We start from the raw sequence: 25,744 nt of genomic DNA, 5'->3' as shown, positions 1-25,744 counted from the left end.
CCTGCTGATATTCTTTCTGAAATAATTTATTCATTCTCTGCTTCAGTAGCTAACACATGCTTTTAGCAGAGCTTGTTTTCAAAAAAAAAATGATGAATTCTCCCCACAGAGCTACTAAAAAGCTGAGAGGTTTGCCAAGGGAGACTTTTTATCTAATATTACCAACTTCTTGATAAAGACATTCATTTCCAGAGTCTGAGGTTATTACATGAAGTAGCTCTTTTGCAAAAAAGGACTGCTCAGTCAGAACACTATGATCTATGAGGATGGTGCTCTCCTACCCACAGCAGCACATTTTAAAACAAGTTTAGGACATGTTTCTTGGCCAGGGGCAGTGCTAGGATTCACTGGGATGTATTTATGCTAAATATCCAGATTTTTTTGGTAGATTTTAAGAGTGTATACATTTCCTATATTATTCACAGCATAACTTTCTTAGTATTCCAGAAGGGCTTGAAAGAAATTCCACATTCAGCAATAGTAATAACCTGCATGCCAAACAGCTGTAGAAATGCAGGCAAATTAATACATCTGTAGGTTTACAAGAGACGGAAAGGAGCAGGGGAGAAGAGGAGGAAAGCAAAATGTTTCCTTCGCCATGGAGTGATCTGAAAGACTACTGCAATGTTGTTGACTTCAGCACAAACACTAGAGTATTTTCTTTACTTTTAATTTAATTCAAAAGTACCAGAGTAGATTTTGAAATTTTTCCCCCCATCTCTTAATTTCAGAAATCTGCTTATGATTTCTGAAGGCTTAGAACCGCTAAAATTATTTTCACAGCATAACTGCGTGTAGTTTAGTTTGAAAGAAAGAAGGATAAAGACTATCCAATCTCCTATTGTTAATCTGCCCATATATCCTTGCTACACAGGAAATCTCAAAGAAGAACTCTTATTTTTCCATCTATACAGAGGCTGCTTTCCCAACACCATCAGCAAGACAACTGCTGCATTTGCCATTTTCTACTCCAACAGGTCTCATTAGGAAGAACTGTTTACTGTTGACAGTATTTGGAACTCTGCATTTGGAACAGAACATTATTTCTGCATTAAGAGTTCACAGTCCACTGGCAAGGTCATTACAATTAGCTCATGCATGTTTATTTGATTAATTTAAGAATTAAGACTTGTTCACTTATATAAATGGGTGGTTTTATATAAAATACTTCTCTATGCTTCTTAAAGCTTTGTTTCTTATTAATAGAAAGATGAAAGATCACTTCCATTGATAGAATCCTTGTAATATATAAAATAACAAATAATGCAGCAATAATAATAATGGGTTCAATATAAAACAATCGGGACAGTTATTAATAATTTCAATTTCCATTGCTTAAACAAGAAACCTTTGTGATTGAGACTAATTTAGCTCAGTTTTGCATAGCATGAATAGCCTACTTTAATGGGCAAATGAAATATCAATTGATTAAGTGACTATTAAAATAGTCAGTAGATATGCCAGGCAAGTATATTTACTGATAATTTAGTTAATTCCTTTAAAAGCTTACAAGGATTAATGAATTGCGAAGTGAATCTTTATGTACATGGAAAAAGTATATTTATAGTGTATTTGCAAAAGCACTAAGGTGATACTATAAATTAATATTATTACTTTTCTTTTAGATGTTTCAGAATATGCCAGTTTCACACTACAGGAGAAAGTGGCAAGTGAAAAGGCACATGTATATAACAACAGCACCAATATCTCATAAAGGAATAGAGGAAGCCAGAGGCCAGTGACGAGTTACAGAAATAAAACAAAGAAGAGATCCAGATAGCATTTTTAAATCCAAGGAAGCTGAATCTGATGTATGCTCTAATATTAACATCATTTTTTAAGGATGCAGTGATATAACTGCACAGGAATAACATATGACTTATAATGGACTATAATATTGACATGTGGGGAGTCCATGTGGAAGATGGTAAATGGAGAGAATAAAGTTGAAAGTATTGGTATCAGTTAAAAAAAACACCAACAAACAGGTCTTAAAGATGTATGGAATGCTGCATAGGGAACAAAAAATAAATAACATAAATATTGAGTTGGGTACGATTTTTTGGTGATGGTGATTTCCCTTTAAAAAGAAAATATAGGTAGTCAAATATAAAAATTAGGCTGACTGCAGTTCATCCTGGAGCAGCATAGCTAGAAAGTTTAGAATAGGATGGAATACTGAAGTACTGAAACTACCAACTCCCAAAAAAGTTTGTAATTATTTATTACTAAATCTGAAATAACAGCAGAATTTCTTAGCTTATAACTTTGCAAGAGAGTAATATTTCAACTTTTCATCTCAATTTATACACAATTAAAATGCTAAAATATTTAAGTTTTCCTGTAGGTTTTTGTATATTTGCTGTTTAAAGAAACTGGGTGGAAACTTTGGGAATTAAAATAGTGCTTGGATGTGCAGGAGAGAAGCAAAAAGATAAGTGGATACAAAGTAATTCTTTAGGATGTTCCTCAAAAGCAGATCATGTGCCTTCAGAGATTTATAAAAAAAATTCTGACAGATCTCCAGCTTCCTTCATCACAGGAAGAAAATGTGGAGAGGGAAAAGATATTACAGATGCTGCAACACCTACAGTCTGAACAAAGGAGACATCTTTTCTTTGGCAATAGTGACGAACAAGAGTACAACTCAAATTCCACTTTCATTTGCATTTTTGGGCCCCTTTGAGACCCCTTGAGACCACAAGAGCACAGCATCAGGTACAGCAGCAAGAATCCCTCTCCATCCAACTATTTTGCTCTGTGAAGGCCTTGAACTGTAGCCATGCTAACCATCTGAGCTCTACTGAAAGCAGAAAGGGAGTCTGTTCTTGAAACACAAGAAAGAAAATTTGCTGTGTAACTGACTGTTGGGAGGCCTAAGCTGCATTGCCTTTTCTGTTAAGACTCATTTCTCTTCACTGGTTATGTGCTAGAACTGCACTCAAGTACACTTTGCTAATTTTCTCTGCTAGGAAAAATAACACAGTTCTTGTAATCCAAACACAGAATTATTTTCACTCCTGTATTTGTCTCCAATTAATAATTTACCCATCTAATTACAGCAAAAATTAGGCTGGATGATTTATATGTTTCCAGAGGTACCTACTCCAATCCATTGAAATTGTCCCAGAGGTTAATCAGGGAACCCATGTCTGTAATAATGGACTATGTTATATAGTCAAATCATACGCTGAAACAGAAATGCATAACAGAAATTCTCTCCCATATTTTTATGGCAATTGTCTGCTTTCCCAGACAACTGGCAACCTGTGCAGGCTCTACAACACAATCTGTGTCATACCTCCGCACTGAATTCACCAGGCATTTGCAAAAACCTCCATATATTGATTTATCTTTCCAGGATTAACTTGGATTTCAGCATCTGAAATCTGTTAACTCCGCAATTACTCAGGAAGGGTGCAGATTCGATATCATCTACACACATTTATATTTCACCTAATGCTAATGCTGGTTAAACATAATTATTGATATCACTAGAAGGAAGTGTGATTTTTTAATTTGTTGTTGCTATGGCTAAAATAATATAGGACAAGAAATTAACCACAGCTGCTTGTGTCAGTAAAAGGTATGGAGTGTTTATAGCATAAAAGAGATGTGTCACTGTAAGAAACACTGTCATAAAACACAAGAGAACAACCTACAGAAAAACATTTCAACTGAATACAAAGGAAAAAAAGCTAATAATCAAAGGTATTTTTTCCTCCTTTTTAGCCTGCTGGATAAAATGCATCAGCTTGAACTCCCCCAAAAATCCAATAAAAATTATCATTATATATGCTGTGCCATATTTAAGGAAGCTGTCCGAGCAAAATATAATAACACATTAAAATATAAACTGAAACATAGTACTCTGAGAAGATAGAGGTTGAGGATCTGTGTATGCTAGACCAGTTTGAGAAAGATCCTCACTATATATTACTGTACTGAATATGTCAGACTTGTTATTCTTTTACTCATCACGTTTCCTGGCTGGTGAATGACATAAAATCAGAATCTAATACAATTCACCTTCCTCACTTCAAATCTCGGGATTTTTTTTCATGCTCTTCAGTTTTTTTCCACTGGAATTCAAGGTTAGAAAATACACCATATAGTTTTACTTCAAAAGGGCAAAGCAGAAGTAGAATTTTCAAAGTGAAGAAAACAAAGGAATGTTGGATTTTATAGGTTATTCTCCCTGATGAGCGTTCTCTGTGAATGCACTAGCATTTCGTGAAATAACAGTGCCCCCTAGTGCCTATATTAAGCACATTTTTTTCAAACTTATTTTGATTTTTCTTAATTAAAGCCACATACCAAAACAACACATTCAGTTTGGAAAAAAAACTTAGGAAAAAAAAATAAATTCTGTCTTAACTTAGTTAGCAGTTCTTAACAGGATTGTTTTTCCTATTAATATCTGGGGAACAAACAGATGAAATACATATACACACGTGCATATGCACAATTGGTGCTTATTATTACTAAAAATGTGATAGAATGAGGTAGATACTTTCTCTACAGCATCAAAAATAACACTGAAATATTACATTGTCTCAATAAACATTGACCATACTTAAAATACTGCAAAAATGAGAAAGTACATGGCAATAATTGCAAATACAATTTGGAGAACGGAGTGTGCACCACTTTAGTTTATAAACAAAGCATGTCTGATAGAGGCTCTTATTGAAGAGTAGGATGTATCAAGGTACAGTTTTCAGTCTTTCCTACAATCTTAATATCACTTTTGAGTGAAGCAAACATGTAAGATATCACAAAATCCAGAATAATTATGAAAGTCAACTCATTATCTGTGATTCAGAAGTGGTTAAAGTAAAATCCAGCAAGGAATAAGCTCTTGATGGAATATTGAAATCTACCTTGAACATTAAGGCTTTTGAAATATTAAATTTTCTTTGACTGTTTTAAAATTTTGGTTTTCCTAACAAGAGTTGTTATTAAGACTATTAAAATACAGAATGCTTTAGCACATGACTACAAAATATTTTCTTATGTCTGATTAGCTAAGCAATATTTTTAAAATATTATTTCAAACAGATATCTTCCTCTAATGCAAAATAGCTTTTAAGAAGCCCATCTTTAAAACTAATTACTATAACATATTTTAAAATATACATATATATCAGTTTGGTTTATAAAAACGGATCTTAAGATTCTAGCTGGACCTATAAAATACAAGTGTAAACCTATAAAAAAGTTTATCCTACCCTGCAACTGAAATTACAAAGCATTTCATATTTAGGTGATTATGTGCATTATTCAAGACATCTGTCAGCTAGTATTTGTAACTGATTAATTGGAGAACTGCCACATAAGATTACTTTACTTACAAAATATTTATGTTATCTAAATACTGCATTGTATTTAGTTTCCCAGCAACAGGTAGGTTTTATGTGGAATATGGAACAGTGGTGGAGGTGACAATTTTCCCCAACTCTGATACAGAGACCATCAGTTCTGCAAAGCCTTTGTGGACATACTGTAAAGTTTGAGCTGTTTCTGCACATTACTTACATAACTTGTGTTCAAGTAAAAATCAAGCCTTTTTCATACACATTTTAGAGCTTCTCAATTATTTTTTGATATATATGGCCCACTTTGTGTTCTTACCATTTCCTACTTTTATTTCCTGTAGCATGTTCACACACTTCAAGTTGTACCTAACCATGTAGAACTACTACTAAACTGGCACTGTCAGGCTAACATAAAGATATCAACTCTTTTGATAATATTTATTATTATAAAATAAAATGTTTCATATGGTGTTACAAAATTATACTGTACTTACATACATTATTTATTCAGCTTATCATTCTGCAATGATTCTCACTGTGGTTATACAGGAGTACTTACTTTTAAGATCTAAATTTCTCGCTCCTGCTGTACTCTGTGTTGTGATTTTAGTGTCAATCTTTACAGTGTGGAGATTGTTGGTATCCCTTGATATCATCACATTATGCCACTGGTTGTCATTCAGAGGTTTATTAGAACTTCCTTTGATGAGATTTGCACCATTTCCCAAGTCAAACACATAGTGTAGATACCTGGGAAAAGAGAAAAAAATGGAAAAGTTTCCTTTTTCTTTATATAGCCCGGGGGCATTAATTAATATGTCTAACATTTCATATTTCCTTGTACTCCTCAGTAGTGCTTGTAAAACCAGAAGACAACAATGAATGCCAAATGGGGAAGGAACCATCATTCAGAGAAGGCACCATTTGTTTAGATGAGCTGAGAGGCAGTCCCAAGTTTCTGGAAAGTAACGAGCACTCCATGTACCAACACACACATACATATGTAGAGTGAGAAAAAGAGGAGGGCTACAAACTACTACTTCTTTGTGGTAAACACAACAGAAGTTATACCTATTCTTTACTTTCACATTTTCAGGCATCTAGCTTCATCTGAAAGAAAAAGTCACAATAAGGCATGTGAAGTTTAACTTGAAAAAATACTCATCAAGCTTTTATGTCCAGTCAGATAAAGATTTGTATCTTAAACTTTCTTTTGTGTTTCTCCTGTATGTATATTTTGAACAGACCTCTTTTTTCATTATGCTAATCCATACATACCCTTTTACTAATTCAACCACAATGAAATCATTTCCATCGCCACTGTTATAAAGTATTAATCCATCCAGAGAAGTTGTTTTGAACTGGAAAAAAAGGTGCATAGATGTATATGCTTGTAGCGTGGCCAGTGCAACATAACTTGCTTTTGTTTTAAAGGTTACAGGGTCTGCTATGATGTTCCTGAACCCAAATCTTGCATTTAGCTCACAATAATCGATGTCTCCATTTTTACATAAGTCAATATATGCCATGCCATTAAATGTAAGACTCTGTAGATGCCCAATGAAATTAGAAGGCACAGAAGACAGGTAACGCCGTTCTGTTATTATTCCTGTTTCTATGTTGTGGAATTCCAGTCGTGTGTGATCACCAGCCATTTGACCTTAAAACAGTAACAAGAAAACACATGTTAGCATCTGAAATGAGAAGTCCAAAAGCACCCCATGTGATTAACTATCTTCTTTTTACACTTTTCAGAATGTGCAAGGCCAATTCTTGGCTCTCAAGAGGTTTCTTCTAAATTAATCCAAACTACTGGTAAACATCTAGGAGCCTTTCCACTGAGTTCATTATGTTCGCATAAGGCAAACAGCAAGATTTCTAAACAGAAGCACAATACCACAGTATATGAAATTGCCAAAGAAACCCCTCACTTTAGTCACACTTAACTGGACGTGGTCTTACTATAAACAAGTGCAATTAATTCACACAACACAAAGAAGACAAATGCAAATCTTAGAGCAAAAACTGCAATGTTAGAGCTTCATGGAAGAGAGGCATAACAGTTTGGAGGATATCACTCCATGCTTCTTGTTTAGAAGATAATGATTTGGAAGAGGAAAGAAGGATTCCTGTTTAAGCTGTCTTACATAAGTTATTGCTGTTCCTGTTCCAAACCCTGTGCTTCAAGGGTAGACAGATGCTTCCTTGAAAGCAACTGGATTTGTACCACAGGGATAAACTGCGGGAGAAGGGGGCAGAGCCCAAGACATAAAGAAAACAGAAAGCCTGCAGCAAGGGTGTCTGCCAGCGTCTTGTAGTCCTGAAAACAGCAAGACACTTGCTTAAATCAGAAAGATGGCCAAAACCAAGCCTCACAGCTACTTTTAAGACTTTGTCATGCAAGGATTCCTACGCAGCAGAAAGTCTGAATTTTGCTGACTGCAAAGCTAACCTGAAGGAAAGGATCAACACTGCCAGGGTACACTTAATACAGGTCATGTAAGTTTTGAAGCTAGTTATTAAATACCTTACCCAGCACATAAAAATTGTGCCTACTAAAGAGTTCTTCTCTTTTCTAGCAGAGCTTAAGATTGAGGTTTATTCCCATGCTTATTTTAAGGAAGTAGGGCAGTGATATCACAAGGCTGATTCACGGTCATGTTGTGTGGGTATAATGACAAACCAGCTTTTTATTACTAATCAATTTTACCACTTAATCTACCTTTTGGAAACCATAGAGCAGATTTCTCAGTTCCTTTGATGTTTCGTATCTTTTCTGGAGTACAAAGAAGGCAAACAGCAGACCCAGCCAAGCTGGAAAACTACTGGCATAAAACTGCTCTATAATACAAGTTTGCCCAGTTGCAGTGCAAAGGTGTTGACAGGCTGCATTCCCTTCATCCTTCCCTAAACATACTGTTCTAAGAGCAGAGTGTGAGCTCTAAGCCAGGCTGGACATGTTTAGTAGAGGTGCAGAAAGTCCTGAGATAGGTTTTATAAGCAAGTGTCTGTGTATGCATGTGTGAACAGGGAAAGGACAAGGGCAAGATGAATGTAGGTATTTGGGCTTTGCCCAGGGAGATGAATTCACAAACAGGTTCAGTCACAGCACTGACACACCAGTACAGGTTTAAGTGAAGTTACAATGGAAACAGGTCTGTAAGCGTTAATACAATTTTTAAAAAGTTTTATAATTTATGATAAATATTTACAAGCAGATTACTTAGATTCAAGATGCATTCTGACCTAAATATACTGATGTCATTGAACAACATCAGCATCTGGGATCTACAGTCATACAGGCGGAGCACTTCAAGAGGCACCCTAGTCCCTAAGGACAGCCACCTTGATGTTTTTGTTTCTAAACATCAGTTCTGAACCACTTCTTTTGATGTATTAGGAAAGGTTCTTCCTTGCAGGAATGAGTCAAGGAGCTGTCTTCAAAAACTCAAAAAATGCAACTTTCTCTGAGGCCAAGAGCTGTATACTGGATCACAGCCAGGCAGCTGAAGATCATGTTTTAGAGGAGGAACATTATGTTTTCAAGCCTTGTATTACTTCAGATGGCATCGCATAAATGTCATGGCAAAAATCCACTGTTCTTTGGCCTGTAGCACAGTATCCTCACTACATTCACTACTTTAAATGTAATTCTTTCTTGAGCACAGTAATAAAAATGTTCCAGAATCTGGGCTGACATCCTAAATCTCCCTCTAACATTTCAGTTGTACAAACCACCTGTATGACTTCCAATGAAAGCTAGATATTATTTGGAAAGGTATTATTTATCCATGCACAAATTATGCATTAATCAAAGATAACTAAGCTCCGTACATGGATGAACAGGTGATATTTCAAAACCTATAAAAAATTAAAAGTGAGGGTGAATTATTAATTGGCTTCATCTTCAGCTCAAGCTTTCTAGATCTGATGAGATTTTTTCATATGTGGAAATGGAATAAAAACCGGAAAACACAGTGCCTGGTGGGGGGAAGCTGGAATTTTTGGAGAAAAGCACATTTTTTCCTCAAGCTCCCATAAGATTATAATGATCTTTCACATAAGTAACTACAGAGTTATATTTCAAACACATTTCTGATTATTAGGACATATAAAGAAAAGTTCTAAGCAGTTTAGAGCAAGAGCACTCCAATCTGTTATGGCAACTCTTTCACTATCCCTTTAGGAAATGCAAATGTAATATTCATGGGACTAACAGCAGGTTTTCCATGTTATCAAATTTTCAGGTTCCTTCTAGCTCCTTCTCTCATGCTAGTTCCCTCCTCAGTGATGGAGGAGGCCACAGATGGGCAGCATGGATTCCTGCAAGGAATTCAGGAGGACTTTTTGCCTCCAAAATACTGGGATGACTTTCTTCCCTTGGATGAAGAACCTTAAACATCTGTGGATTATACAAATGTAGGCATCTTCCAGTTTTAAGAACTGAGATGGATTTTAAGTCAACTTCTGACCAGCTTGCAGTACAGATACTGGCATGTGGAAAGAATACAGGTGTTGTACCAGAAAGTTGGACCCACAATGAACACTTCGTGTGATTAGGAGGCAACTGAAGGGAAAAAACACACTGTCTTTGACAGCTAGAATAGACTATTTCAGTTGCAAGGGACCAACAACTGCCTGACCACTTCACAGCTTACCAAAAGTTAAATTGTTGTTACAGGTATTGTTCAAATGCCTCTTAAACACTAACAGGCTTGAGGCATCAACCACCTCTCTAGGAATGCTGTTCCAATGTCTTAGCTGTTTGCTCAGAACATGATATTTGGCAGTAACTAGTTACCTGCAATGGAGAGACATTACAAGAACTTACAGTCCTACATTCTTATTACTTCACTTCACTTGACTACATACAACAGAAAACTCCTGTTTTCATCTTACTCCTTGAAATAGATTTTGAATATTTCTGAAGCTGTGCTGAACAGCTGGGACAGAACCCAAAGCTTAAAACAGTACTTCTTGGCAGTTTTGTACCCTGTAGTATTTGTAAATAAACAATCTGCCACGAGGAGTACAGGAAATCTGCATTTGTTTTTAGACACTTTATTTTATTGGATGTAAACTGCTTCCTCTAACTAGAAAATGTTCCCAAAGTAGACTTATTGCCTGAGTTGCCAGTTGAAGGAGAAAGATTATATTTTTCAGTATATTTTTTTCCAGTACTATATATTTATTTTCACAAATAAAATAACTGGTTTAGGTCATCTGCTTTTTTGGGAGAATGACTCAAAGCATCATCACGCACACAGACTGAATTTTTGCTTCACCTCTGGAATACCTATTGGTAATTCCTGATTCTAGAAAGTATGTTTTTGCAGCAAAATGAATATAAGAATTATTTTTCTACCAGTAACATGGTCTTAAGTGTTCTGCTTAGGTGAACAAAAAGACTATTAAAGAAGGTGCTTTCCTTTTGAAAATCAATTTGAATTGTTACCATTTTAACAAATCTTAAAATTAATGACAAAAGCTATTTAATACTACTTGAAAACAAAATAACATACTAAACAGCTAACATAAAATTAGGCATATTTTATTGTACATGCAATCAGGACCTGAAGCCAGGTCTGTTGCTATTATCGACATATATGTAATATATAACAGAAAAAAATCAAAGTCTTCTCTGCCATTTCGGGTAACATATACACAGGAATGTATTTTTAACATCTGCTAGCATTCATGCTATTTTATTTTCTCCCATCACAACTGCTATTTTAGTACTTCAGAAAAATCTGTTGTTTAACATTTAATTATTGAGGACAGTTGATTGCAAGATTTAAAATACAGTAGAATATCCTCCCAACATTTACGAAATTGTTTCTTACAGCAATGGCTTAGAGTTTAACCTTAGTTTAAATTCAGTGTGTCACCAAAAGCATTTTACTTGCTTTCTCATCAAATTCCTTCTCACCAGTTACTTTATAAAAACATTAATTTATGTCAACATGGAGGTTTTCATCAATTTCAACAGCAATGTTGGAGGAACATTAATACCAAGTGCTACTACTTGTAGTAGCAGCATTTCAAGATGCGTAACATGGATTTTTTTATCTTAACCCGAAAAAGAAAAAAAGGGATCTGTTGATTTAGATAAATGGATTTTACTTGTGTCACTTTTTGCTTTGTGTTTCCCCCCTCTCACATGAAGTCACAATGCCACACTACCTGTCATGGCCTGCTGGTCATCCACCATTAACTTTAAACTTTTTCCTCGCCGAACCACACGCACTGTGTGCCACTCATTATCATTGAGGTTATAGCCAGCAAAAAGGGTTTCTGGACCTTTGCCTGTAGGATATGCCAAACAGTCATTATGCAATCTTTAAATCAGTTTACTTGTGAACCTCACAGAGAAAGAGAGACAGAGAGACTGGTTGGGCAAATGTTAAAAGTCACATCAAGCAAGAAAATTACAAAGTATAAGAAAACCTCAAAATAAAGAGCTACTACGTTAAAACACTTCTATTATTTATTTAACTATATAAATGTATTGTATATGCACATTTAATTAATCTGGTTGTCATAAATAGGCACAGTCAACATGGATTTAGTTATGCATTTTCTAGTAATGAACAAGTCTTTAAGAAATGGGATTACTGCAGCCAGAGGAACTTCAGCCTGTGTTTACAACTCCAGATTTTGTTCCTCATTGACACAGTTTTGGGGAAAGGTGCTGTGTGCATGTTTGTTACATTTTTCTTAATCTATGTTAGCTTCTCAGCTTATGTTTATTAAGCCTTCCCAAAAGATCATATATTACCTTATCCTCCAGATGAATTGTTAATATTCAGATCCTGTACATTCTGGTGGTAGCAGAATTTTAAATCGCTCCTTTTTTGTTTAATGGATGCCTTTTTTGAGTACTCTGCTATTTTTGCAAGCAGTACAATAAACAGTTTTGAAGCAAATATAATCCTACATACAGCACAATGTATTTGCAAGAACCAAAGTATTCACAAATCTAGGAAACAGAGTATCTTTGATACCTAGGGAAAAATCTCTCAGAAAAAAATTATTATGGAAATTGCCCCTTGCAGTGTTGATCAAGAAGAGAAAGAAAGAGAGAAAAATCCTGACTATGAACTACCACTGATATGAGTAAGTGATTGACCAAGGACTGACCCAATCAATCAAAACTTCTGTGCTCAAACCTCAGTAATTGGACCTATGTGTTGACTGTCTGAAAGGTAAGGCCAACCTAGAATTAACTAATTACCCTTTTGCATGATAGCAACCTCTCTGGCCTGTTTTTCAGTTCCTGTGGTATAATACAGGCTGCTACTAATGAGTTGTATAATAAAGTAACATTTTACATTAAAACATTAGGGTTACATGGAGACAGGCTTTTCTTTTCCACCTAGTGCAGGCTAACTGTGATGGAAGAGGCCCATTAGTAACTGAGTACTGTATGACACTGCCTAAAATCAAAGCCTCTCTGACTGCAGTGTAGCAGTTGTTCAGCATATTGTAACAGTTCTCATCTTAGACTTCTTCCATTATCCTTTTTTTTTTTTTTTTTTTAAATCAGCAGTTTTTTAATTGCTGCTGGTTGAATGCCCTGCATTTTTTGTTACTTTGAACATGCCAAGGGATCTCCAGGAATAAAAATACTAGCTACAGCAAAGGCACTGGGATTCTGCTAACATCATGTTGCCTTCTTTATGCCTCTGTGTTGACACTAGGTTAGGAAAGGTGTGCAAATCCAGCAGAAAGAGATGTATATGTACTCACTGCTGTCAGCTACCTGAATTGTTCTGTTCCTTATGTGTATACTTTCTCTGACAAGAGAAAGACCGGTTTTGCATAAAGCTTAAGTGAATAATGTTCTTTTTGGATGCGGTGATATAGATGCAGTGAATTGCTCTTTAAGAGATTTCTATATTTTATTGGAGGCTTTAATGGAAGCAATTTCTAACTAGATTTGGGAGACAAGGGATGGATTTACAAAAGATGCTTAAAAAACATGAGTAAAAAATCTTAGTTACTTCAACTCTTTTTTTATGGTGATATTTTAAGTAGCTGAACTACTCAGTCTCCTTTATCTCGCAATAGATATCTAGAAGACATAAACATTAATTTGCTGTTGCATTAACAACCTTCTGTTGTGTTCCATTCACGCAAGGGTGCTTCAGTGTATTTAAATGTCAAATCCAACTTGCCTGCTCACATTCATACAGGGAAATATGTCTATTATCTTTTAATGGTTAGAGACTTGAAACTCTCCCTGATGCAAAATTAAATGTATAGTCTACTTCCTTTGCAAGAGTACTCCAAGTAAAAAAGTCAGGTCAGAACCACCTACGAGCTACCTTTGTTTGCAATGTATGCAATCAAAAACTGGATTAAAGGGAGATATGGTGAAACAGCTACGAAAGGAACAAACTTGGCTATAACATGCCATGGAAGGAATGAACTAAAACCAGTCCTGGCCTTGCAGAAACTAGCTATCTTGCATGGAAAAGATGCTTTTCCTTCCTGAAGTCAAACTCAAACAGAGAAGAGGTGTTTTTGCTTTGTCATAGAGAGTGCAAAGAATTACAAAATAGGAAGACCCAGCGTCCAGGTATCATGCATGTGCCTGTCACATCATGTCTCATCTCTGTAAAGTAGCGTAGATTTTCCATGGCAGCTGGAGAGGTGGGTGGGGAAGGACAGATGCTCACCGTTCCTGAATAGAAGGTAGCTCTTGGGCTGCTTTCTGGCCAAAAACATGCTTTTGCATATAAAAGTAGTAAATGTGCTTGGGAGTAGAGTATTTAGGAAAAAAACCCTAAATGCTTAAGCACAAAAACATGATACCACACAAGAGGTACAAATACCTCAGAAGGAAACTCTTAACATACCTTGTAAAATGGTACTTTCCTTGCTGACTTTCATATACATTGACCTGAAATTTATTTGAACATCATATGATTGAGATAATCACAGTTCAGATTCTTTTGCTCTTCTTTATAGTGCTCTAATTTATAGTGAATCTACTACTAATCTAAATGCACTAAATCACTGGCTCTCCAGTCTACCTCAGACTTTATAGTGATCTGATTCAACTTCATCTAAATCACAGCAGCAGAAGGTGCTATTGTATGCAAATAAAAATCATGATATTGCCGGTTCTTTGGGGGTTGGGCTTTTTTTTACCTTCTTTTCTTTAAAAATATTAAATATACCCCATGAGAAGAAAAGGAAGAGTGGTGGGGTTTTTTTAAGGTATTTTCTTCTGTTTTGTACACTACCCTTCCAATATTATGTCTCTTCACTCATTTTCCTCATGCTGTCACAGAATCACAGAATGTTAGGGAATGGAAGGGACCTCAAAAGATCATCTAATTCAACTCCGCTGCCAGAGCAGAGTCACCTAGAATAGGTCACATGTGTCCAGATAGGTTTTGAATGTCTCCAGCGATGGAGACTCCACAACCTCCCTGGGCAGCCTGTTTCAGTGCTCTGCTACCCTCACAGTGAAAAGGTTTTTCTTTAAATTGACATAGAACCTCCTGTGTTCCACTTTGCCCCTTGTTCTATCACTGGACATCACTGAGAAGAGCCTGGCTCTGTCCTCTGGACTGTTGTCCTTTATATATTTATAAACATTGATGAAGTTGCCCCTCAGTCTCCTCCTCTCCAAGCTGAAGAGACCCAGCTCCCTCCCCTCAGCCTTTCCTCATCAGGGAGATGTTCCACTCCCTTAATCATCTTTGTAGCTCTGCGCTGGACTCTTTCAAGCAGTTCCCTGTCCTTCTGGAACTGAGGGGCCCAGAATTGGACACAATATTCCAGATGCAGCCTCACCAAGGCAGAATAGAGGGGGAGGAGAACCTCTCTTGAGCTACTAACCACATCTCTTCTAATACACCCCAGGATGCCATTGGCCTTCTTGGCTACCAGGGCACATTGCTGGCTCATGGTCATCCTCCTGTCCACCAGGACCCCCCTACACTACTCTCCAACAAGTCAGCCCCCAACCTGTACTGGTACATGGGGTTGTTCTTTCCCAGATGCAAGACTCTACACTTGCCCTTGCTGAATTTCATCAAGTTTCTCCCTGCCCAACTCTCCAGCCTGTCTAGGTCTCACTGAATGGCAGTACAGCTTTCTGGTGTGTCAGCCACTCCTCCCAGGTTAGTGTCATCATCAAACTTGCTGGCAGTGCACTCTGTTCCCTCATCCAGGTCACTGATGAATATATTGAATAGTACTTGTCCCAGTACCAACATCTGAAGGACTCCACTAGATATAGGTCTCCATCTGGGGTCTGTCCCATTGAGCACAACTCTCTGACTTCTTCCCTTCAACCAGTTCCCAATCCACCTCACTCCAGACCACACTTCCTCATTTTAGCTATGAGGATGCTTTGGGAGATGGTGTCAAATGCTTTACTGCAATCAAGATAAACCATATCTACTGCACTACCATCATCTGTCCACCTGGTTATGTCCTCATAAAAGGCTATCAGGTTGGTTAAACATGACTTCCCCTTGGTAAAACCATGTTAACTGCTCCTAATGATCCTCTTATCCTTGATATGCCTAGCGACAGTGCCACAGATAAATTGTTCCATCACATTTCCAGGGATGGACGTGAGGCTGAGCAGTCTATAGTTACTCGAGTCCTCCTTCTTGCTCTTTTTGAAGACTGTAGTGACATTTGCCTTCCTCCAGTCCTCAGGGACCTCTCCTGTTCCCCATAACTTACCAAAGATGATGGAGAGTGCCCTAGCAATGACTTCTGCCAGCTCCTTCAGCATCTGCGGCTGCATTCCATCAGGACCTATGGATTTATGGATGTCCAGATTGCTTAACTGATCCCCAATCCTCATCAACCAGGGCAAACTCCCCCTTTTTCTTTATTTCCTCTGGGGCCTCAGGGGTCTGGGCCTGTAGCTCTGCCTTGTTTGTATCCTCTGTCATCAGGGCACCCACCTCATTCAGCAGTGGGCCTTACTGCTTCTAGTGTTAATTTTGTCTGCAATGTATTTGAAGAAGCCCTTTCTGTTGTCCTTGGCCTTTCTTGCAAGGCTTAATTCCAAGAAGGCCTTAGCTTTCCTGGTTATCCTCCTAGATCCTCTGACAACAGCCTTATAATCCGACTAAGTAGCCAGCCCCTCCTTCCATGATCTCTTTTTCCACTTAAATTTGCCAATCTTTAACCAGGTGGGTCTCTGGGCTCCCTTTCTTGATTTCCTATCTGTTGGGAGGCTCTGATCTTGAGCTTGGAAGAAGTGGTCCTTGAATATTAACGAACTATCTTGGTCCTCTTTACCATCTAGTACCCTGTCCCATGGGATTTCCCCTAGCAATTGCTTTAAAAGGTCAAAGTTGGCCCTGCCAAAGTCCAGAGTTGTGATTCTGCTTGGTATTCTGTTCCTACCATACAAGATCCTGAGCTCCAACAGCTCATGGTCACTGCAGCCAAGGCTTCCCTCAACCTTCACCGCTTCATCCAGGCCCTCCTTGTTAGTGAGTATAAGATCCAGCAACACTTCTCTCCTAGTTGGTTCATCTACCATTTGCATCAAGAAGTTCTCATCAATGCACTGGAGGAACCTCATGGACTGTGAATGACTGGCTGAGTGGGCCTTTCAACAAATGTCTGGGTAGTTAAAATCCCTCATGAGAACCAGGGCCTGTAATTGCAAGGCTGCTTTCAGCTGCCTGTAGGTCTCATCAACTTCCTCATCCTGATCAGGTGCCCTGTAATAGACATAACAGTATCACCCATGCCAGCCTGCCCCTTAATTCTCTTCCACAAACTCTCAACTCACTCCTCATCCACCCCTGGACAGAAGTCAATACATTCTAGTTGCTCCCTCATGTAAAGAGCAACTCCACCACCTTGACTTTTTGACCTGTCTTTCCTCAAAAGGACATAGTCATCCATGACCACATTCCAGATATGTAAGCTGTCCCACCATGTCTCTGTAATTACTACGAGATCATAAGCTGGTGAGCTGTCCTTCCCCAGGAACATATTTGTCTCTTTCTAGACAGGAAACAGTTAATTTGCTTAATGTAACCAGCACTCACTTTCTGAGCTACTGATTCTCTCAGACACTAATACCTTGATCATAAACCTTTTCTTTCAGAGACAGGCTGTAACCTGCAAAACTACACATAGTACCTCCTCTAACTTATTATCAACATCTATATTCAGCTGTTCTACTCTTTTAAAGACTTAAATAACTATGAGATTTTATGCAGCCCTAGTATGAATGGATAGCACCAAATGAAAAAGAATAGGCACTTTCATGGCTCCCACAACTTGTTCCTAGTTCAGAATGCCAGCAAAACCTGCACATCCACTTAAAAGCAGATAATTGCTTGTACAAATATATTTTTACATGGGAAAATATAGTCTGTGCAGCAGAGGTACAGAGATACAGAGGTGACAGAGGTACAAATGTTGATGCCATTCATTATGAACTTAGACACGTAAACATGTAAATTTAAAGCCCTAAACATGCTAAGTTATACCTTTACTTAAGCACCCAAGGCTGAGCTTACTTTGTTTTCAGCATCTCAGCTAGAACTTAACTGCCTTTCGTCATTTTTAAGTTAAAGGAAAAATGTATGAACCCCATCTGCCCCCCCAAAAAATAATTTTTAGTGTGCTGAATATTTGAAATATTCTCTGGACATTTCTATTCTTTTTACTGTCTTGTGATGAGCCTATTCAGTCTAATTCAAGCACTGAAAATTTGCTGAATTCAAATTACTCTGTTAATTGATGGTAACATTCATACTTACTTTTTCTCTTAAAGGTATCTATCGTGTTGTACTTAAATTGGGAGATCTTTTAAACACTTATTTGAGCAGAACATCATAAAACCAAACTTTTCACTGTGAAAAAAAGATACTAGCTTTTTGGCATTGTACCAAAACACATACAAAATGAGCTGTCTGAACCAAATACAGGAAATATTACTGGCTCTTACAATGTCACCCGCAAATGCACACACAAAAATGCCACCCAGACTTGCTCAGAGCTTTCAGTTTTCTGATCAAATGTAGATATAAAAATGAAATATAGAAAGAAAGACACAGTAAATAGAGACTAGCAAGGGAGACCGATGGTTTAATGAATGCTACACTAAACTTTGGATCCTGAGTTAGTTACAGGCAAACCACCATTATCTATTTATTGGTCAGAACAGGAAACATCAGTGATTTCAGCCTAGGTTGCTAATGATAACTATCACACTACAGCAATCAGTATCAGGTGGCATTTCCCATTTGAAATTTGAGAGAATAACTGGACAAAACCCTAAGATCACTCCAGTTAAGAGAGAATACTGCTTTGAGGTCAAGGATGCCAGGATTTCAGATGGAGTCTTACAGCTAACATAATATACACAAAGCAAGCTGAATTTTAAAGACAGTTGAGTAGCTCTGAGAGACACCTCGGTATTGTAAAGATCTGACGCAGAACCAGACATTCTGTGTCATCTCATTTATCCTGCTTTCCATTGTAAATCTAGCATGCCTATAATCTAGGGTTCTATTCCAGCAAGCAGCCAGTGCAAATCTTGTGAGGCATATATTATGCATCAATCCGCAGCACAACATGCTTAGAAAAGATTCCTTCAGAACTAGATGCACAAACACAAGACAAATAATGAAAGCATCTTAATCTTCATTATCCTTTCTATGGTGGTTGGCTGCAGAAACAATTCTGGTCTTTCAAATCACTCATTTGCAAACCTGAATTTAAGAAGTCAATTGTTATAGCAAATTTATTGTATTTTAGATGACTGCATCATCCTGAAATTCCCTAACTATGCATGTTTCTTACTAATAAAAACTTAGTGCCTTTTAAAGATCAGCAATCTGTATCAGCTTATCACTTAAGGCTAATTGATAAATTAACTTGAGAAAGTCTTATTCCAGGTCAAAGAAACTGTCAACTGTGTTTTATTCCCAACAGACTTATACAGAAAATTCCACAAGAACAGCATGTTCACTGAATTGAATCAAGCAAAACACATCAATCTGCACTGCTTCATCAAAGTGTTCCAGCCCACAATAGCTTTATTATAGGCAAAATTACTTTTGGCAATCTGGGTGAAGTATTGGCAGTTTAGGGTATTTTTATTACTTTTTAAAGCAAAACCTGACATTTCAGAAATTAAGATGAAGGAGATTAGATTTGCTAATATAATTCATTAGCCTTCATTTCAGCTGTGGAATAGGTTTGCTTGTATTATTTTGAGTAATAGAACTAAAATATTAAATCTGTTTTGGCACATGCACTCATACAGAAATGGAGAAAGCTAAATAACATACTGTTGAAAATTCTATTGGCTTTCTCTACTTGACCAAACTGGACTGAATATTGATCTAGTTCACTAGTAAGGAAACCAGCATACATAGTGAATGCACTGGGGAAGAAAAATCCACAGAAGGATATGAGAAACAACCAATCCAAGAATCAAGAAGCATATTCAAGTCTGAGGATACAAAGTTTTCTATTATCATTTGCCTCTTTCTTTTCCCTCCTTTCTGTGAACTTGCTTCCCCTCTCCCTGCAGGAAAGGAACTACTTTTGCTTTAAGCAAGCTATTTAATTTGGGGTGTGACAGTGCACGTATTCATCCATTAATTTCTTTAAAATTGTGAGATATTAACTGTTGGTGATACTTCACTATCTAAATGGAGCCACTGGATCAAGGTGGGAGGGCAGAACAAAGACAGATACATAGAACTAACTTAAATCTCAGGATTCCTGGTGTCTGTCAGGAAAGACACTGATGATAAACCACTGTGTTGTGAAAGCTTATTCTCTAAAAACACAATGAGGACCACAAGTGAATTTCACCAAGGTGGAGAAAGAAAGTAGCAACCTTTTGAGTTCTGAGTCTTGGCTTCTAGTCTTTCCTGCCACATCAAAGTAAATGTAGAAGACATATAGATACTCTCTAAATTGGGAAGTGTGCTTTGCTGGTTAATAACTGAGTTGAACCATATTTCTTGAAAAAAATTGTTTTGAAATTGCAATTGCAACTATGCATGAGCTCAGAATACATGAGAGGATGAAAATGGTTTTGTTAATGTATTACAAAATGTTTAACCCAGCAAGAGACAATACATTACCTAAAACATTTATTTTCAGGAATCTGTTTAATTTTAATTTAGTTTTGTAATTCATATATTTAAGCAAGTGAAACACAAATAGCCTTAAGGGCATGTTAAATTTCCTCCTTCTTGCAAATAATGAAAGTATGGTTTAAAAGCTAAAACCAGAAGTCAGCGAGATCCCTGTGTTTTTAATGAATGCAGTTTCTCTTTTGTTCCATTCTCTAAGGATCACGACTATCAGAAAACATGTTAAAGGTACTAAAGAGTTTATGAAGGCCCTGAACTAAAGCCCAGCAAAGTGAATGAGCTTGAAACATACAGTTGATGCTTTTTCAGCTCACTGCTGAACATTTGCAGGCAGATTTCCACAAATTACACTGAACTTGACAACTGACTTTGCTGTAGTTAAGATGAGCATGAACTTTCAATACACAACAGGTCCATACTAATTTAAAGGAAGATTCATTGCAAGGTTACTTATTTTGCATTTACTGCAGGGGAAAAAAAAAAAAAAAGGCACACTCACAAAGATCTTGCAGCATTATAAACACACTGCAAGGTCATATCATCATTTCCTGCCTTGAATCACACTACATTTTTTTAAGTGTGCCCAAAAACCAGGACTTCAGCAGATTCACTTCCACAAAATACCTGTGTATCTTTCAGTAAATCTTAATTTTTTTTTTTCCTTAGTTTGACATGGCTTTTATAATGAGAAGGAAAAATAAAAAAGAAATTGAGTACATTTAAGCACTTAAGACAAACACTTCCAAATCAACATCTTCAATTTCATTCTACCTAAACTACTGTGCTACATTAGGAAAGCAACTATTTTGTGAGCCTGCTATCCCATTTTCTCAGTCAGCTTCCCAGTTCCCAGAACACTCCTGGAGCTAAGCCTGAAAAAAGATCACAGAAAGATGATAGAACGGGAAGCCAGCTGTAAAGGCTGGCCACCAAGGAGAAGAAGGACTTGAAGAACCTGCACAGAGTCTCTAGAACAACACACCTAGTCACAAACTGACACTGAATAATACAGGGAGGCGGGAAACCAAAACCATTTGGGCTTGATAACTGAAATTGGGTTTTTTTGTTTGGTTGTTTTTTTTCGTTTGGGATGGTTTTTATAGTTTGTTTGGGGCTTTTTTGCCTTTTTAATTTTTTTAAAAGGATATTCCACTATAAACTAGTATTTCACACAAGGAAGAATAAAATGGGAAATTTTATTTCATTTACAATACTGAAATTGTCCCATGCAAAATGCTTGTATTACAGACAGCTTTTTTATACTGAATATTTGTTTCAATGAAAAATTCCTTTTAACTCCTATTTAACAAAACCTTTGCAAAACTGCTAGAGAAAAGAATGGCAATTTCATCTGGAGTTAGTAGTGTTTGCTTTATTCCCTTAGTAAGAATTGACTTAGCAACTTCTGTGTAAAATAGTACCAAGGATAACACGAAGCCCCAGTCTGCCCTCTTTCTCTCCACTGAAGAAAAAATAACCAGTCTTACAGTGCTTTTTGATGAAAATGTTGGTACGCACTTAATCTTTTTTATTTCCTGAAAGAATTAGAATATTTGTTTTACGTCAATCAGATTATAATTGACAGCTAGAAGGAAGCAGAAACAGTTGGCATCACACATTATCCCTTCTGACTTTGATATTGACTGTGCCCATTTATATCAAACCAAGGTCATGAAAATTCTGAAGTATGTTTAAAAATATATGTAAGAACAATTAAGTATGCCTCTTCATAATTTACCTTTTTTATAAAAAAGCACTACCTTTATGTTTAGGCAGAAGTGAACATAACAGAAAAACACACTTAAATATTTCATTTTACTCTTATGTCTTGCACATTGTGCTTAAGAATAAGCAAATTGTTAATCAGTTCACACAGAAAGGAAAAAAAATTGGACTGTGACTTTATTTTAAGACTAAGTTCCTCTTAATTCACAGGTGTCTTCATCCCAAGGTACAGCTGTTATAAAATACGTAACAACTAAATATCACACTTATACACTTTGTTAAAAAAAATAATAAATCCAAAATACTGTATTATAGCTGTTTGCCTGGATAAGAGTATAGAGAATTATGTTTGAAGATTTGTGATTGTTGATTATTATTTAAATGTTTTAAAATATTTTTATACCCAACTTGGATAGAAAAGCACAATTTCTTCACACTGCTTATTCTTGGGTGCTTCCATGTGGATAGGAGTCAAGCAAAGAGCAATAATATAAACATTTCATCTTATTTTCAGAAAATACAAATAGATTAATACAAAGGGTTACTCTCGTTCTATAAACATTGTCTGCTCACTTTCATGGGTAGGAGATCAGTCTCTGTTTTTTTTCTGACTTACACAATAGATGACACATAATGCTTACAATTATTTTCCTTTATATTCCTAAGCTATTTCAGAAAACAACTGCAAAACCATACTTTTGTGCATTTTTTAATCACTATGTTATGTAATTCTTGCTGCAAGTTTATCCTTGTGAAATGTCAGCACTACAATTAAATAGTTTCTGGCAACTATTGGGCCTTTCAACTTCTGAAGAGCCATCAGTTCAGCTGTACCAGATTAATCCAAAACGTAAGATTCCTCATGTCCTCTATGATACAGGCCATTTAGGGCAGAGCACTTAGCATATTAACAGCAGAAGTAGCATGCAAAGTGAATATGCATCTTAAGATTTCAATGTTCCATTACTATAAAATAATGGTAAACAATACACATTAACAATTGTTTGAATCTTTCTTATAAAGAAAAAAATATTTTAAAGGAAAAAGACATTGAATTTTTCAGACTGAAATTGCAGACAATATTGTAAATACTCTCTAAGCTTTTATTTCAATTTTGAGTTAGGTCTGATATTTCTTATCAGCAAGAAATCAATCTGAATATTAATTATCAGGGAACATGTAAAATCTCCCCTACAAAAATAGCATTTTTTCCCAACATTTTTTTTCAGGATTCCTGAGGGTGAAATAGGATTTTAAAAAAATTACTATATACTTACTTCAATTCAGACTTTTTTGGGACCAAAAGGACTCAGCTGTCTTAGATACCATGTGTGTCTGACACAGTCTGTGTAAGTTTAGTTCAGAAATTTAGTAAAGGTAAATTTTCAGCAACTTTTCCTGTTTTCTCATGTGATTTCTTACTGAAAAGACCAATATTTTCTTCTTTTCAGCAAACAAAGCCTTTTACTGCATTCTTGCATCAAACTTTTCAATGCTACATTTCAGCAGCTTCTAAAACTACTACTTTCCCAGACATACAGCTATGGTGGCTGATGAAACAAATTAACTGTGACATCTGCAATAGTGAGTTTGAGGTTTATTTTTTTATTCTTCACTTGCAACTGTCTAAGAATTCTATTTTAAAATTGTGTCTGCTCAAGCATTTGCATGTTAACAATATATACAATCAAGCACCTTTTGCTATCTGTTATTTCCAGACTTTTGCTTGCTATGTCTCTTGCATGCCCATATAAAAATAAAACAGAATGACTTGCAAAACTGAGTCTCTGGAATTTATTTCAACTCTGAGGGAATCTCTCAAATGCTCCTTTGCTATTTATTATCTCTTAAGGATTGTGTTCAGTGCCAGTGAATGACAATGTTGTTACTGTTCCTACTTGCTCTTTCTTAAGGTGTGCTCTGTATCTTGGTTTCTGTAATTTTAGGAAATCAAGAATCCACATTAGAGTCTCTTCTAGCTAGTGGTGCTCTTATTCCTAACTGATCAGCTTGCCATCTGACTTCCTAAGTGTCTTCTGTCACCTGCAAAACATTATCTGGAGATCAAAAATACTTCCCCTGAAAGCCAGTGATGTGCATCTACATTGTTCCCTCCTACAAAAGGGCATACTTGCTTTCAAGCTGCTGAAATTTTATGTATCAAAATCTGCATGGACAATTCCAAGGATGGCAGTAACCACAACATGAATACAACAGCTTCTTTTTGCCTATATTAAAAAAAACTATAGTGCTTAATTTTTTGTAAAACCTGAATTCCTAAATGGTAGCAAGCATACTATCTATGCTTGTTATTTTTCTTTTCTGATCTGATTTCCACACGTCACACATAAACAGTTCATTGCATGTGAGTGAAAGATGGAATTGTTGACTTACCTATTTGGTCTTTCTTTTCCAGACAGTCCAGACAAGACTTAATGTGCAAAGAGGAATTTATAACTAATGAAATGTTATTTCTACAAACATGCACTTCACTCCTTGGAGCAATATCTCACAGAATATAGAGTGAATGAGAAATAATACCAAAAAAAAAGAGCATATGCTAAATTAACTACAGCTCCCCCTTTTCTTTAATAGCTTTCTCTCATTCCATATCTTGGTCTTCATGTTGCTTTCTACACAATTCACTGCTGAAGAATTCTTTGCACATTTCCTAAAGGGGACTGCATTTCAGAAAGTCAACTTTTTCTTGATGTCTCAGCTCAACAGAGGATTATCTGCTTTGAATTTCTAGAAATGAGCTGGAAGGGAGTGTAAGTTAACCTCTTGACATGTTGTCCAAAAATGAAATGAGCTTGGATGGAAATTTCAACAACTACTTGAATATAATTCGTTACAGTCATTGTCCAGAAGAGATGATAAGGAAGCAGTTATGTGGTTCCAGTAATAAGTTACTGAGTGCTTAAAATGTTCTGATAGATGTTTAATGCATTTTAATAGATAAAAATTCAAAATGTCCTCAATATAGAGTGTTTTTAATGTAAGAAACTGCTCATCAGTGACATGTACTGGGTGGGTGAATTTAACACTATTAGCTCTTCAAAACAAGTACATGGAAAAATAAATTACCCTTCTTACAACATGGAGAATAATTCTTAACATGGAGAATAATATTGTAAATATTGTAGCTAAGCGTTTACTAGACTTCATCAAGACTGAACTTATGAAATAATACTTGCTGCAGAGAAGTGAAGCAATTATAAAATAGCCCACCTTTTTGAAACAATCATACAGCTAAAACTAATACATACTTACACAGTATTTTCTGCAGACACAGTAAAGGAGGAGACATCAGAAGGCCACAGATGGCTCAGAAACCAGATTCTGTGAACTTGTGTTTATACAAATAGACAGACAACTCTACTTCTGCATTAAAGAGCTATGCATGGAAAGGACAAAGGCTCTATGCCCATGTACTAGGCTGGTTATAAGATCCCACTGATTTAATGCTTAAGAAGTAAGATAATGGCTACCACAGATTATTCCAGGCTTCCAGCTCTTCAAAGATAGAAATGAATCAGAAGAACTCTAATTTAATTACAGTAGTTTGGTACTCCCTTTTGGTTT

General features: G+C 36.4%; 1 protein-coding gene across 1 annotated transcript in view; it reads right to left on the bottom strand.

Moving 5' to 3' along the window:
* Positions 1-25,744, bottom strand: part of NRXN1 (neurexin 1) — a 535,539-nt gene that overhangs the window by 436,703 nt on the left and 73,092 nt on the right. The window contains exons 6-8 of the mRNA XM_010004972.1: positions 11,502-11,624; positions 6,597-6,978; positions 5,878-6,068 (exon numbers count right to left, since the gene is read on the bottom strand). Of these exons, the coding sequence (XP_010003274.1) occupies positions 5,878-6,068; positions 6,597-6,978; positions 11,502-11,624 (696 nt within the window). The remainder of the gene's footprint in view (positions 1-5,877; positions 6,069-6,596; positions 6,979-11,501; positions 11,625-25,744) is intronic.

The sequence above is a fragment of the Chaetura pelagica genome, unplaced genomic scaffold, assembly GCF_000747805.2.
Source record: "Chaetura pelagica isolate M959 unplaced genomic scaffold, ChaPel_1.0 scaffold8, whole genome shotgun sequence".
In the NCBI taxonomy this organism is placed as follows: domain Eukaryota; kingdom Metazoa; phylum Chordata; class Aves; order Apodiformes; family Apodidae; genus Chaetura; species Chaetura pelagica.
The sequence above is the reverse complement of the archived record's forward strand: the minus strand, read 5'-3'. Positions and strand labels throughout refer to the sequence as shown.